The sequence below is a fragment of the Ambystoma mexicanum genome, chromosome 3p (assembly GCF_040938575.1).
Source record: "Ambystoma mexicanum isolate Mex_15411 chromosome 3p, UKY_AmexF1_1, whole genome shotgun sequence".
Classification (NCBI taxonomy): domain Eukaryota; kingdom Metazoa; phylum Chordata; class Amphibia; order Caudata; family Ambystomatidae; genus Ambystoma; species Ambystoma mexicanum.
This window is the reverse complement of record NC_090925.1, coordinates 1,179,731,358-1,179,747,026: the sequence shown is the minus strand read 5'-3', so window position 1 is coordinate 1,179,747,026 and position 15,669 is coordinate 1,179,731,358. Positions and strand designations below refer to the sequence as shown.

General features: G+C 43.0%; 1 protein-coding gene across 1 annotated transcript in view; it reads left to right on the top strand.

Moving 5' to 3' along the window:
* Positions 1–14,810, top strand: part of LOC138581334 (C-X-C motif chemokine 14-like) — a 72,342-nt gene extending 57,532 nt beyond the window's left edge. Inside the window, exon 4 of the mRNA XM_069652590.1 lies at positions 11,192–14,810. Within this exon, the coding sequence (XP_069508691.1) occupies positions 11,192–11,207 (16 nt within the window). The 3' untranslated portion in view covers positions 11,208–14,810. The remainder of the gene's footprint in view (positions 1–11,191) is intronic.
* The last annotated feature ends 859 nt before the right edge of the window (positions 14,811–15,669 follow it).

Below are 15,669 nucleotides of genomic sequence, written 5' to 3'. Positions count from 1 at the left end.
AACCCCCCAACCCCAACAGGACACATCATTGCCACACATCTGACCATTAAGGCATATCAATGACCACATGTAAGATGCACAACCTGACCACCATGTCTATGTCAAGCAATGCATGACTAAACAGGATTGTAAATGTGCCAATGTGGCTAGTGTGACCATGCACAGAGTAGTATACACCGCATAAATGTGAGGTTAAACATTGTCGTAGAACCACAGTACATCCGCCTCAGCATGCATAATTTCAACCTGCATCATCTATTGAACGCCATCCAGACTACCACACCTCATAGCAGTATAGTATGCATCTAGATGACATTCGTACATAGCTACACACCAAATAGCTGCGGCCATGACTGTGATTCCTGAAGGTGGCAGCTCACAGTGACACACACCAATTTATATTTGCTTGCAGGTGATGGAGGATATCCCTTGAAGGCATGGCTACTAACCCCTGTGCAGAACCTGCAGAACAGCCATGAAGAGGAGTACAATTGGGTACACACCCGTACCCGTGTTGTGATTGAGCAGACCTTCGCCCTGTTGAAGGCGCGGTTCCGCTGCCTAAGCAGGTCTGGTGTAGCACTCCTATATAGGCCTGAGAAGGTGGCAAAGATCACCATGGCCTGTGTCATGTTGCACAACATGTGCATCCAGAGAAATGTACCACTGCCACCTGACATTAACATGCATGCACCGGGTGAGGATGATGAGGATGAAGAAGGAGGAGAAGCAGCACCCCTGCCAGTATGTGATACACAGGATGGCCGTGCAGTACGCCAATTACTGATTGACAAATACTTCTGACCCACAGGGACGTTGATAGATATGTGTCAGTAACACATTGTACACCGGTTCCTAGTGGACATGAACACAGGGAATGTTGGGATTTGAGCACTGAACACCGTCATGCATTAAATGGATACACACTAAATGAACAATGTCCAGGCATTATATTTTTTCTCACAATGGGTGTATTGGATCAAACAACATACATGTGACAACCTCCACCCCCCAAACCCCCAGTGAACTCCCAACCCCCCCAGTTATCTACAAACCCCCACAATAAACTCCAAAAAAACCCAGTGAACTCCCAAACCCAGCCAATTAACTCCCCCAAATGCTCCCATTCACCCACAACCATGTGTCCCACTCTCATTGTCCGCCCACACTACTTGCGGGACTTTTTGCTGTCCGGGGGCAGCATTTCGGTGTGGCTGGCACTCCTTCTGGTCTGACGCACAGGGCTGGTGGGGACTGAGGAAGCAGGTGTGGTGGCTGATGAGGAGTCTGTGGGGATTTCAGCGGCTGCTGATAGTCGTGGACGCTGCATGTGCAGCAGGTTGGACGTTAATACCTGGGTGATGACCCCCAGACAGTCCCTCATCAACACAGCCAAGGCATTCACAGTGGCTGTGTTTGCTGTAATGGGCGCTGAGATCCCCGCAATGGCAGTGGCGATTTACCGCCTGGTGTCCTCTCCATCCGCAATGTACTGCCACAGGAGCTCCAACATGGACTCCAGTCGGGCCTCCACCCTCGACAGACATGACTCGAGAGTGTTGGTGGGAGCTGGAGTGGTGGGTGGTGCACTCACGGGGCCTGTATTTTTGGTGCTGTCCTCCTGGAAGGGGCTCAGGTCCGAATCATGGAGGCAGGGATCAGCACTGCTGTAGGTGGGTGAGGGCTAGATATGGGGCAGAGGGGTGGACACGGGGCTTGGGTGGGTGGACATTTCACTTCCGTGACTCCCTCCTGGTCCACATTGTCCTCAAAGTCATCCTCAGTTGTGGCCAGTGCTTGTAGGGACTCCCCTTCAACTGTCATGGGTGTGGGCTGCTGGGTCTCAAGTGTGTCAGGCACACTGGCAGCAGGTGTTGTTGGCTGTGTCTCGACTTGGTCAGGCACTCTGGCTGTGGGTGTCGCCTGCTTGGCTGCCACAGAGGTGGTGGTGGCGGTAGCCCTTTTCTTTGGGTGGGACGTGGATGCCCTTGCAGTGGTGTCTTGGCTGGCATCTTCCTCATCGGTGCCTGGGGGGTAGAAAAGATGCAGGGCATCAGTGATGGTGTTACATTCCAAAAGCATACAATGGTGCTGTTCATTATTCATTTCAACATGCATTCATGTCTTACAGGTGTGTCACACAGGGTATTCTAAGGGGGCATTTTGGCATTAGTTGCACGGCAGGTGTCATGCCATTGATTTGGGGTTTGTGTGATGTATTACATGGGCAAGGTCCAAGTGTGTTGGCTGTGTGTTGGTTATGGGATTGGCACTCAGCATGTATTTCTGTCTGACAGGGTTTGGCCCGCCATCTGGACTAGGATATGTTCATGTGAGTGTTTGAACATGCATTACCTTGCCTAGACTCACTTCCACATCACTTGTGGTACGTCATGGTTTCCCCTACAAGGATCTGCAGGGTCACTCACCTCCTTCTGGTGATGATGCCGCACCCGTCTCCATCTCTCCAAATCCCTCGATGGACTCTGGATTGAGGAAGGTTGCTGCGGTCTCCTCCAGGGGATCATTTTGGTAGGAGAGTGGGAACCCCCACCTGTGGCCATGGCTTCCCTCATGTTGCTGGCAATGATGTTATGCACCCTCAGGCGAAGGTCGTCCCTCCTCTTCCTGCAGTCCTTGATACTACATGGGGTGCTTCCCACAGCAGACACCTTGCGGGCTACAACCTGCCAGATGTCCTTCTTCTGCTGCTGCACCTCACGCTTCAGGTTCTGGGACTTGATGACATCAGCGTGTGCAGCAAGGATGTCCGCTAGCATCTCTAATTCGGCATCAGAAAAGCGCTGTTTCCGCAGCCGGAGGGTGGTCTTCCGGGTAGCCTTAGACATTCTCGAAGTATTGGCACAGAGCTCTCCAGGAATCAACTGCTGGTTTGGGAGGATTGCAATGGATTGTGTTTTTAAAGATGGCAGCTGGCCCATTTCCCATTCCGACGAGATGACATTATTTCCTTGTCCGGTTTTACGAGCCCGGTATTAGCATGTTGGTATTACCGGGTCGGTATTTAGGGGTTCCTCCTAGGCGGTGGCGGTATCGCCGGGTCCCATGATGGCACTATCGTGGGGTTGGAGGGCCTTTTGCGGCATGCCGGTATGGCCATTACCCGTATGGGGGTTCGCGTGTGCTCGCGCACTCGTAATCACCCGCTATTAGCAGTGTCATACGAGAACGGACCCGCTCGTTCCGCCATGCCGGTAATGACCCCATTTTTATTGCGCTACTCGTACTGAGGCCCATAGTCTTCCCTACTAAACCAAGCAGCCATGTTAACAAAATATCTACTCCATAATGAAACACCTCAGGTACTACCGGTACTCCTTATATGGCTATTTGCCCTGTAAATGCCATAATGAATTAACTCACATTTAAATAATGTTTTCCTGGTGTTGAACACACTATGCCTTCATCAGAAAAAGGCACTCTACCTGTAGCTCCTGTGAAATCTTGAGCATTCATGGCATTACCCGAGAGTAAACATTTTCCATCCTGTATACATGAGTGAGTTGCACCCGTGTCTGATAAAAAAGAGATGGATTGGCCCATTATCGTGATGTTAACCCTTGGTTCCCGCTTGAGGATTTGGCATTACTGATAGTACTGAACATATCAAGCCCTATTGTGGGTACATGCTTATTCATGTACCTGTGAAAGGATTCCCTCCCTCGACAGTGACACCCCCTATCCTAGGAGTCAGTAACTGTTGCTTGTTTGCACACTGCTGTATCTGCATGTGTGCATGCTGTGACTGCCCTTGTGGCAGACTCAATGGTGCTTGCTGTGGTTGCAAAGCCTGTTGTATTCCTGGTACTTGTGCTTGATAAACTGTTTGATCTTGGACAAACCCATCCATATTTTGTGTGGTGTATGCAGGTGGAAAGGTGTTCCCCCCTCTTGAAAACTGCACATTTTGTACACATGTTTGTGCTATATGCCCTGTCATTCCACATGTCCTACATACAGGAGGGTGCTTTCTAATTTTCCCTCCCTGCATGCCTTGATTATCATTCTGTATAGGCTGAAATCCACCTTGGTTACTCTAGAAATTCCATTGATTGTTCTGAAAAACCTTCCCTTTCGTGGTCCAAATCTATTCCCTCCTTGATCGAACTGCCGTTGGTTATTCACCTGTGGCTTACCCATTGTTTGCTGTGTTCCCTGCTCTTCTCCACTAGTTAACGTTGCTCCTTCTATAGCATACTTGGATAGCTTTTTCTGCACCAATTTAGCATCTTCAAGCTTCCTGCCTTCTTCTTTCTATTGATTTTTCTCTTGTTACAAACGGCAATGATGTGCTATTGTCAACTGTATTTCTGGGCAAGGTTTTGCCTCCATACCCACCAGTTTCTTGAGCTGTATCTGCACTTCATCTGGCAAACCTTGACATAATATATGATAGAATACAAGTATAGATTTCCCCCATGGCTTGTGTGTTTCCAAGCTCCATTGCTCTTGGAAATTCTGAATGTAAATCAACGGATCCTCTCCTTCCTGCATCTTATGTGCCATTATCGCTCCCATAACTGACGTGTCTGGATGCTGTACTCAAAGCGCTTTCCAGACTGCTGCTCTACAATTATTAAATGGTGGTCCATCATAAGCAGTATTCTGAGCAGTGATGCCTGCATATCCTGCTCTTGACCAAATGTCATCAGCTCTCTCCCCAAGTATAGCTGCTAGAAGACCCTTAATGTCCCCTATATCTAATGTGTTTTCTCTTGTCATTTTCTCTAATTCATAGATCCATTTTCTGGCACCTGACGTTAAACTCCAGAGTTTACACCTTAAATTAACCTTATCCATAAGGGGCCAAGTTATATCTTGTGGTCTGGCCCCTCCTTTCTCGAATAATGGTAATTGCGAGATCCCAAATTCACATTAATCCCTCATCGTCTGTCTGCCCAGAGGAGGGACAATGGTTCCACACCGTCTTCTTCCCAGTAATGACCTTAGTCTACTCACATAAGGTGGCGAGTCCCCCCTCACACTATGGGATAGCCCTTTAGGTTGATCTAGCCGCGCCAGTGCCTCTGGTGTCCTTGATTTAGGTAGGTCTAGATCTGACCATCTTACTTCTCTGTCCATAGGAGAACACCTTTCAGGACCACATGCACATGGAAGTTTTCTCTGTCTTCGTCTGACATATCCTGTCACCAACTTATGTGACTTCCCTCTTTCTTGTCTCTATTCAGAGTCAGCCTGTCCAAAGACAAAGCTCTATGATCAAGGCTAAACAAATTTCCCTCTTTGCCTTGCGACTGCGTACTTTCAAATCAATATGATATGATAGGTTATTTATAATGTGCTTAATCCCCAGAGGTTTCTAAGCGCGTACCGGGGAATCAAACCTGTGTCGCTATGCATCGTCTTGCTTCCAAGGTGAGCGCATTGCCCCTGGGCTATCCTCCCGAGACCTCACAATCTTTTTTTCTTTTGCCTTTTGATTCTTTCTTGGTCCTCATGTCATGATAAATCTTATCAATTTTATCCCCAATGCTTCTTATATCAAAATCATCTTCTAAATTTGCTCTTGACGGACGTGGCATTGCTTCATGTGTCAGAAAGAATTCTATGTCTTTCCATGCTACTACTGGGTTAGGTTCCATTAACTCTTTCTCTATTAGATCAATGTCGGGTGCACTTTGCCTTCTCTTTCATTCCATTTCTTCATTGACTTCCCTTTGCTTCTTAGATTCTTCTCTAACCCTTTCCTCTCCCTGTCTTTTCTCCTCTCATCTCTTGTTTGCTCTATGCAAAATGTGTCCTTCTAGCCCTTAACTTCTGTTCTTCTTCTTCCTCCTTTTTCTTTTCTAATTTATCTCGTTCTTTGATTGCTCTTTATCTATTTTCATAATTTCTTTGCTCCTCTGCTCTTTCTTGTTTTTTCAACTGCTCATCTTGATACAGCTGTCCCCTTCTTTGTCTGTCCTTTCTTTTAGCCTCATCCTCTTTCAATTGTTTCTCTTGTTCCCTGTCTTTTTCATCCTGTTCATCCTGATCTTCCTCTTGCCTGACTTCCCCAATGCTCTTTCCATCAAGTTTGAGCAATATCTGACCGCACATCCATTTGTTCTGTATGAGCGCTACCTCGTCAGCTTTGTCTTTCTCTCCTTTCCATCTTTTTATTTCTCTTTCTATATCTAGAGACATTCCTTGTCAATCACTTCTCCCCTTGTCCCATGGGTCTTTAGGGATTACATCTCTTTCTGGAGTTTTTTCAGGACTCTCGTCGCTGCTAAATGCAGGCGATTTATGCATCGGGCCACTGTACCCCATTGCTGCCTCAAGCTCTCTTACAGGATATAATACTTCATCTTTCATACTCTCGTCATTTACTTCAGGCGCGGTAGGGGGAGCAGAAGGCTCTTCACCCCCCTCTTTACACTGGTTAAACATCCAGTCCTCAGGAGGCGGGTCTTCCTGTTCCTTCTGGTACATCTTCCAGAGCTCTAAGCTCGCTAACCTTTTTTCTAACTTATTTCCCATGTATGCTGTATGCAAATATGTCATCATATGTTGTAGGGCCGCTTTCGACAGCGATCCCCCTTGTGGCCATGGCATTTTATCTGCCGTACCCTTAACCCATTCTGCACTGTATTGCTTAAGCTTAGGTGTGTGTTTTGGCAGCTGTCTGCACAAGCGTATGAGCAGAGTAATATCCTCCACCATGACTTAGTCACAATTGACTGTCACCACGTACCGTTATTCACACAAATAAATGCTTTGCAGAAAAATAATACAATATCAGCGTGCACCAATTGTCGCAGCTCCAAGCCTCTTTATCACGTGTTACTTCAATCTACCTATTCACTGAACATTATCAGTTAACTAATAAAAAATCAAATTTCTTCAAATATCATCGTTTCACCACAGTCCATTTCTTCCTTTTTTCTCAATATTTAATTTCCTTACCACATATATCATATACAATATACAGACCAACAGAAAATACTGACAGACTGGCTGACACACATATACTTTAGTCCGCGATCCTCGTGACTATTTCCTGCCCCTAAAATGACTCTGATGGAGTATGAGCGGTCCTCTTTAACAACACCTTCGTCGTTGGTACCCTATATATGTCCACTTGGGACACTAGGACAAGCTCCTTCTAAACCTCCTTGATGTAGGTTAACGGGCTTACTACATAGATCGCTCCTCATCTATATACTTTAAACTAAGACGCTCATCGTCTCACACTATGACGCTCCTTGCCTTTAAATAAATAACAAAATACCCCAACCAACCCTCCATTACTATATCCCCATTATCACTCTTTCCCACTCGGTGCTCTTTCAATTTGCCACCTCTCTCAGCCTACTCATCATTCGTGTGTTCGACTTCCGACACTGGGACCATCTCCTCCCTCCTCAAACCAGCCACTTCACCCTGCAGTCCGCTCAGCTTCCTGTAGTTGTTGTGAAGGGATTCTGCTTCAAAATGAGGGACCCGTCCCACCTGTACTTGCAAGGTTTTTAAACTAACGGCCGCTATCTACAGGGAGCCTCACGTTCATCCAGTTAAATGGCAGAGGACATCCAATATTTCCAGGACCCCATAGCTTACCCAAAGCTTACTAGATCAATGGATTTTTAACCATCAGATCTGCTACCACGTTAACTGGGGCATCCGACCCAGCCCTTTGAGACGAGGCAGCAATACTTAGAGACAGATGGAAATGCAGATTATTACTCAAACATCAATGATCAAAACGGACACAGGAAATTGGCAAAGGGTGACTGTTTTAATGTCAATGATCTAAAACACGGAGTTACAATGAACATCAACGCGTTCTTCACACTCTATCCAACATATTAAAAAAGCAGGTTATATACTAAAAACACGTCATCATTGACATCTACCTATGTTGCAAACTACTAAAACCTATTTGGAATGGTGATATGCTTCCAAGAACCATCTAGGTATACGTTCCATACTAGTCAAGGAAGGTGATTGGTCCCTAACATCAGGAGGGGGCAGCTAAACCCTCCTCTATTGCACGTCACTACAGACTTCATCAAATACATGAAATCCAATTGGTTATAAAAACTATAGGGCTCTGTATTACTTGTCCCTCTATAATTTGTTGGCACCATTGTACCCTTCTGTAATATCCACCTATGCAAGCAGCACGCAGGCTGGCACACAGGTGCTCGTGGGTTGGTCATAACCATAGCCTCCCACCAATTAGCCCTGGCATCAATCATCACATTTGCAGTCTACTAGTCAATTAAGACTTTGATCTCGGCGTTGGTTTTGACACAGTTCATCATAGTGTCTATTTTCATCTGACCATGTGACTGTAGACAATTTTTTCGAGTCTTACTGCATTTAAAATACTACTATTTGATGAACTTCTGATGTCTTCAATGTTCTCCCCTCTTATTTAAGACAGAAGGTTTGTTCTTTTCACACGTTCTGTAATTGTTTGTACACACATCCAGGCCCAAGGTGTCCTTGACTTCTTGGCGTTGATCCAACCAAGCCTTTCTTTGATCCACCTTCATGGTTGAGTTTTCGATTTCTAACTGCGACACATTGAAAACGTCTTTCTGCTTTCGGAATCCAGCTCTGCTAAAGCGCGTTATGGAACCTTCCATAGTCCTTACATTTCCTATGTATATATTTTGGTGCATCGGCGCAATTTATTCACTACATAGCCAGCCTTAAAGAACACTTTGTCTAGCGTTGCTGCGACTGTACACTTGTAAAATTACTTGATAACTTCTTCATTATTTCTGTAGCAAGAACATCTTCATTTCGAGACCTCCTCCTTTGCTTCTATAGAGTGCTTATGTTCATTCATCTCTGCATCTCTTCTGTATGCGTCAATTCTGCTCTTCATGACATCACCAGTCTTCCCTTTTTCTCAGTTTAACCACTTCTTCCGGGATTTCATTCAAATGGCCATCATATTGTCCTGTATGCATGTATGGATTTCTCAATGTGAATCTTACTTCCAGGATTCTCTGTGGTACAGGTATTCTCGCTGGTAATGCACGTGCCTCACATTCTGGCTCCCAACATATAGGCAACATGGGGGAGGATCTTTGGATGGAGGTACTTGACTCCATCTCTACACCACTCTCCACCCAAAAATATCCTTGTTTAGTGACCTTCCTGGATCAGTTCTCCACCTTATGCCTCTAAGTAGCAATGCTAGGGACGAGACTGACACCTATCTCAAGCAACAGAAATAAGAACTAGTCCTTGTTTTCTAGAGATTGGAATTTCGCGATTCATTAGTCATAAACAAAATCTATCGAAATGCCTGAAAGATTAAAGAAAACATCCCTTACCATCTGCCTCTTTCAGAACGTCTGTACGTATGGATTGTGTGGCGCACTTACAGATTTATGAAAATGCCCTATTCACTCCTCTGGCCTCAAGAAAGGTTCCTGTGGGTGGGAATAGACCTGAAGGAAGACTGATGGAAGGACGTTCCACTCCCTTTAAGGGAGAGACAGACGGGAGCCACCACATTCATTCCATTTGTGCTGTCTGACCATTCTGCACCAATATCTTCCAAAACCACCTTATGTCTAAACAGGTGATGATCAGGGTAGGCCCCTAAGGAAGGAGACAGATTCAGGCATGTATCAGAAAGGGCATATAGAGCCTATTCAAGAAGATGGAGGGTGGGCACTGCTTTCAAATTAGTAATCAATTAGTTGACGTCAATAAGAATTTCCGAGCACTCCTTGAGTCCTTAGCACAAGGTTACCAAAACCAACAATAAGTAGAACTAGAAATCTAGACCATGTTGTGCTCATGCATGGCTCTCCATTAGTGTTGCAGAAAGGTTATAATGCAATGTTCATGTGAATCATGTTTGTCATTCTTAACGCATTCCAAAATACACAAGAAAGACAAGACCTCCCCTGTGTTGTGTAAATCAATTATTTATTTGCTTGGAGGCTAATAATTGCATCCAATGGTTCTGTAGTTTCCCGGTATCCCGCCAGAATTACCACTGGGATACCGGGGAGCTCATAAGGAGCCTCAAAGAGTAAAACTGAAGATTAAAGGGGATGTTGCCTAATATCAATCTTCAATTGTACTCTCTGCTTTGTGAAAGCGACCCAGCACTTAACTGCTGCTACTGCTGGCCGTCCCCTGCATGCAATTTGATTTTTTAAATAAAAATTCAATTGTTCTCTCTGCTTTGTGAAAGTTGGAAACTGCATGCAAGAGCCCCAGCACTTAACTGCTGCTACTGTTGGCCGCCCCCTGCATGCAATTTGAAATTTTTTATAAAAAACGACCGCCTAAGTGTTCCGGTGTTAGCTGTAGACTGCAGATTTCAAAACAATTGCATTTAACGTCCTGTAAAAGAAAATCTTATAGCTGAGAAAAACCTCCCAAAACAACCATAACTCAGCCACCACCATGCCCTGTTCATAATATAACACACACAATCACAGATGACATGCAAGTACTGACAGTTCTTACAGGAGAGGAGGAAGCAACACATCGAAGGAAAAACAGTAGCACCTCAACCTACTTATACTAAGATTTACTTCATTACAAGGTTCTATGTATTTACAATGAAAGCCTTTTTTACAATATGTTTTGCACCGAAACCTTTTTTTCAAAAACACCCATCGAAAAGCATGTTTACTTTTATTTTGGGCATGTTCCCCCAACTTCTCCTCCTCTAATAATTTGGCATAATTCTCTAACTCCTGCCAATAATATATCCCCTTACCCACAACCCTATATATTTTCGGATGCGTTTTTTCAGAGAAAAATGTTTTGGTAAGAAAACATTGAAAACAAGATTATAGATGTAACATGGTGTACCCAATTACAAAACAAAGCCCATTTATTTAAAGATGCATTTTAGGCAGCTATTTCTTATGTCATTTAGCTCGACATGTTACATCATGCATTAGCAGTCCATGGCAGTAGCCATGCTCTGTTTGCTTTGGGAACAATTACTGGCATATTTATACTTTTGCTTTATTGTTTTGTGCTCCAAATGTAACATCCCTACAAATAGGTATATGGGTGTATATGTATCCCACACTTTCTGTTATTATGTCACAATGTGAACTTTTCACAAGTGGTCACAGGCTACAACAGTATTTCCATTTGGCCCAGAAAGAGAGAAACAGTAATAAACACAGGATTTCAGGGACCACAATTATAACTGTACATTCTTTCTTTGTAGGGTATATGCAGAGTGAGGCGCCATGCATGGACAATCGACTGAGTGAGCCGAAGACTTTCTGACTGGACTTGGGAGAACATGAACACTGTCTCCGAGATCAGACAAGAAATATATGTTATTATATGCACTTTTTGATTTTTTACTGATGGTCAGTTTTTAAATGTATATGACCGATAAAGGAGGCTTTTAGAGATCATACCTGTTTTATATTGTTCATCATCTTTGTATTGTGTACATTATCCTTGAAACTGGGAAGGCACACACTGATTCTTTTTGAGGTACTTGTATGTTGTGTGGTACACTGCAAAGAGACTTTGGAGATTGACAATCCGCTCCGCATGAAGAACAGTCGTCAAATGAAATCAAGAGCTGCATCATCAACATCACCATAGTAGTACATTATGGAGTATTGTATGTGGAGGATTGCATACATTGCATCTATGTTGAATGTTTCATACCTTTTAAAACTGCAACATGAAGACTCATAACAATGCCACTACACTCAAAAGGGGCTTGTGTTCAAAGTAATAAAAGTAGTGTGTTAACAGATGATTCGGGGCTAGAGTGAAGGAGACCACAACATGAGTGGGCATCTAGTCCATTGACCCACACCCTTGCATATGTGAACTAGGAGGTTTGCAGTCATGAAGGGAGAAGCCACACTACAAGTTCCAATATGCGCTAAAAATAAAATCTGAAGTCGATGAGCTGATCCAGTATGACGCAGTTCGCTTTTAGAGAGACCTCTGAGAGTATGTATCGAGTTCATACATGTATGAGGTTAATGCCAGCCACCCAGGTTGTATGTGCACTCTTGAATAGACACATATGAAACTGGTCTAAGAAGGCTAGATGCCAACGTGAGTACATTGGCCATTGAGATTTGCAAATCACATTTGCAGTTTCTAAAAGAAGTATAATGCAATATGTAGTTGGCCTGCAAAAGTCGCACCTTATGCCCTAAAACAGCAGTCCTCTTTTCTCATCAGGCAATCTCTACCTTACTGGTCAATGTGCCATTTTATAATGTTATGCTGGAAGGAGTTGGGGCTGCATGTGTTCTACAGCTATACTGCACGGGGTCATAAAATGTAAGTAGAATATGTATTTAGATTTTACATCTGCTCAGAGACACTGTTTCTGACGTATTTCAAGAAGAAGGAGACATGGGTGCAATCGACATTGATTAACTTTGGGGTTCTATGCAGTGGATGCAAATGTGCTCAAGCATCCTGTTAGTGCAATTATGCAAAAGGTTCTTTTAGAGTAGGGGATTGGCTTGCTGAATCGAAACTCATTCAAAGCTATGCAAACAGCAGCGGTTCAAATTAGGAACTGTAATTCAAACCCTGCAGAGCTGAAACTCGAAAAGACAGATTGATAGATCAGAGCACTTGTTGGCTCCATATGCTCAAAGTTGTAGCTGCTTTTTCTCTGTACTTAATTTCTTTTGATTTTATTTTGTTATTCACATTACATCAATTTATGTTGCATTATTTATGAGACCATGCAATGTAAACACAATCTTATACATATAAAAACAGTTTCAAACCATGTAAAACACACATCGTGTATAAAAGAATGCGAGCAATAAAGTCGACACTTGGCTAAAAGCAATTAATTATATGATTAAACAAATCCATCTCAAATGCAGTTAATTAGCAGAATTAGTTAATCAGGGGAAACAAATACAATCCATATAGCTATTAAGTATTTCATATCAATAAAGTCCATTTAGTTCTCCAGTTTTGCCCACTATCAATTTAATTCTCCTTAGCCAAGCCGTCCTCAGATAACATGCAAACACCAAGATCATGTTCACCTCTCTTGAACTTTGTGGAAACATCAGTGCAGATCGGAAATGCTTCCGGCTGCTTTCTCTAAGAATTCCTAGTAACATATGTTTTCGAATGTCTGAATAGAGAGGGCAAAATAGGACAGAATCTCCTGCCCTCCTTATAAACATCTTCATTTAGTATCTTCTGTGTGATCCTTCACCCATTTACAGGTCACTGCTTTCAAATGCAAGATAATCAACCTGGCGTTGGTGAGACACATACTGTTATACTTGTTGGTCACAAGCAAAGGATGCTGTGTTGCCCCCTTAGATGGGGAAAGTGGTAAATATGCCTGTACTTGAGATTTTAAAAGCAACACTTCTTCTCTGTCCCAGGCATATAATTGCACTGCTTTGAACTTTAGAACATATTTTGGCATTCTTATAATGGTTTCAGAATTATGAAAAAGAGTGATCAAGCATAATGTTTGTACTAAGGATATAACAAGAATTAACCAAACTATCGTATGGTAACTACCCATAGAAATGAAATTCTGAATCAAATCTGTAATTAACACACCATATTTCCCTGCCCACATAGCATGCCATAATAAATTGGGTCTCAAAGATTGAAGGTCTTCTAAGTACATGGAGGCAGTTTCTAGGTGTACAATATATACTGATAATTAAGACGGATTCAACAATAAACGTGTTAAAACATTATTCTCCATCTTTTGTAAATGTTCCCCATTCCCAAAACCACAAATCTCACAATGATATGAACCTACCGAAACAGATTAACCCTTATATACTCTTAGCATTTGGTCCCCCGAATAATGTTGCATAGTTCTTGCAAATCTAAACATTCTACCTGTTACCTATCTCATCTTGGAAGCTTGTTTAATAACATGATCATCCTAGATCAGTCTGTTATTAAATCTCCCCAAATAATCAATCGAAGATCAGCAACGCAGCCATTGTCCTTCCAACACAATAGGTTGGAATCTGGATTTAGTCCTGGAAACACAAATGCCTTGACACTTAGACTTGTTAACGCTCAGATGCCTTGACTTCCTTTAGTTAGAGCATTCCTCGACCAGTGTCTGTAATGATATCAGGGTTCTTTCCTAGGAGAACTGCATCATCAGCTTAGCTTAGGACTGTCATTTCCCTGTCCCCACATTACAGTGCATCTGCCTTAGACACGTGCACGCAGTTCGCTAGAGAATGCGCGTACAAATTAAAAAGAAGGGGAGCTAGCACACAGCCTTGTCCAAATTCCATAGTGACCTGATGTTTTCTCAATTCTCCCGCTAAACAAAAGTAAACACAAACCTTGTAGTCTTTATCTAAGGCCTCCATCAGGCATAGCATTCGTCTTAGAATCCCCATGCCTTCCAGAGTTTGCCAGACAGGTCTCCTGTTCAATTGGTCAAAAGCAGAACTCAAACCCCCCAAGCCCACCGTTTCTACTGCCTTTTTACCCTCCCCCAACTACCACAACCCACTTTAATTCTTTAAACCCACCCCATTCATACTTTTACTAGAAATATAGACTTTTTGTCATTTTGTTTTTAGGTGTCGTTAAAAAAGTGTGTCATTTTCTTTTTCATTATAAATACTGCACACCGACTAGAGAGCTCAAAACCAGCACATATTTGGCCAACATAATATATAGATTTAAGCCCTGATGGACCGTTCATTTCCCTTCCCTAAATGCTAGATGATTATCCCGCAGGATGTCATTTTGTTACTATTCACATTCAAATTGATTTCATGTGATTTTACTATGATATTCGTGCTTTATTCAGAATAAAAGAAATGCAACCTGATTCAAACCAGTGACTCTGTCTAGTGTGCATGTGTGCAAATGATTCAAGCCATAAACAAGGAAATTTGGCTTTAAAAAATTGAACAATTATTCATTTGAGCACTGTTCCCTTTAGGGTTTGCTCTACCCCAATATAGGTAAAATGTATTCGATTACTCAATAGAAGAAGGTGCCGGTCTAGCGTTTCTAATGAAACGTCAGTTCAGACTGTAACACAGAATGTACAATTCCATTCTAGTAAGCAGTCATACGCCTTCTCAAGCACATAAAGTTGTGGTCTAACTGTCATATTTAGTTCCAAGTCATGGAAGCTCCCATTCATGACCCTATGTCCATACAATTCAAATGTGCTCCCCTCATCATTGGGTAGACCTTTGGCAGCTCTCAGGTTCTCCAACTATGGACGATACAGATTTGAGAGAAAAAAAAATTGAAATAGTTTGTAAAATGTGCAAACGCACAACATCTCTTGCACAATATCCTCGTTGCATGATATCCCCTTTTGGTAACATGCACATGTGGATTGTTACATTTCTGAGCTCGCCTCTTACCTTGTGAAGACATACCACGTATAGGTTATCGGCCAGCACATGCCTTCAATTTCACAGGGATTGTGGCAACTCAAAATCATGAACCCAAGAACAAAACCTCTGCCACGGGAAAGACATGCAGACAGCAGAGTAGGTATATAGATAATCTTCTGTTTTCTATTGAAGTATATGAGCCAGAATGCTAATGAAACAGAGATAGGTTCATGTTTGTTAATCTTACTTTTTCATTTATTTTTCTTAATTTCTCATCTACAATGAGTTGCACTTTGGCTGGACTGTGCATTTATAAGCTATTGCAAAACAGTAGCCCTCATTCCGA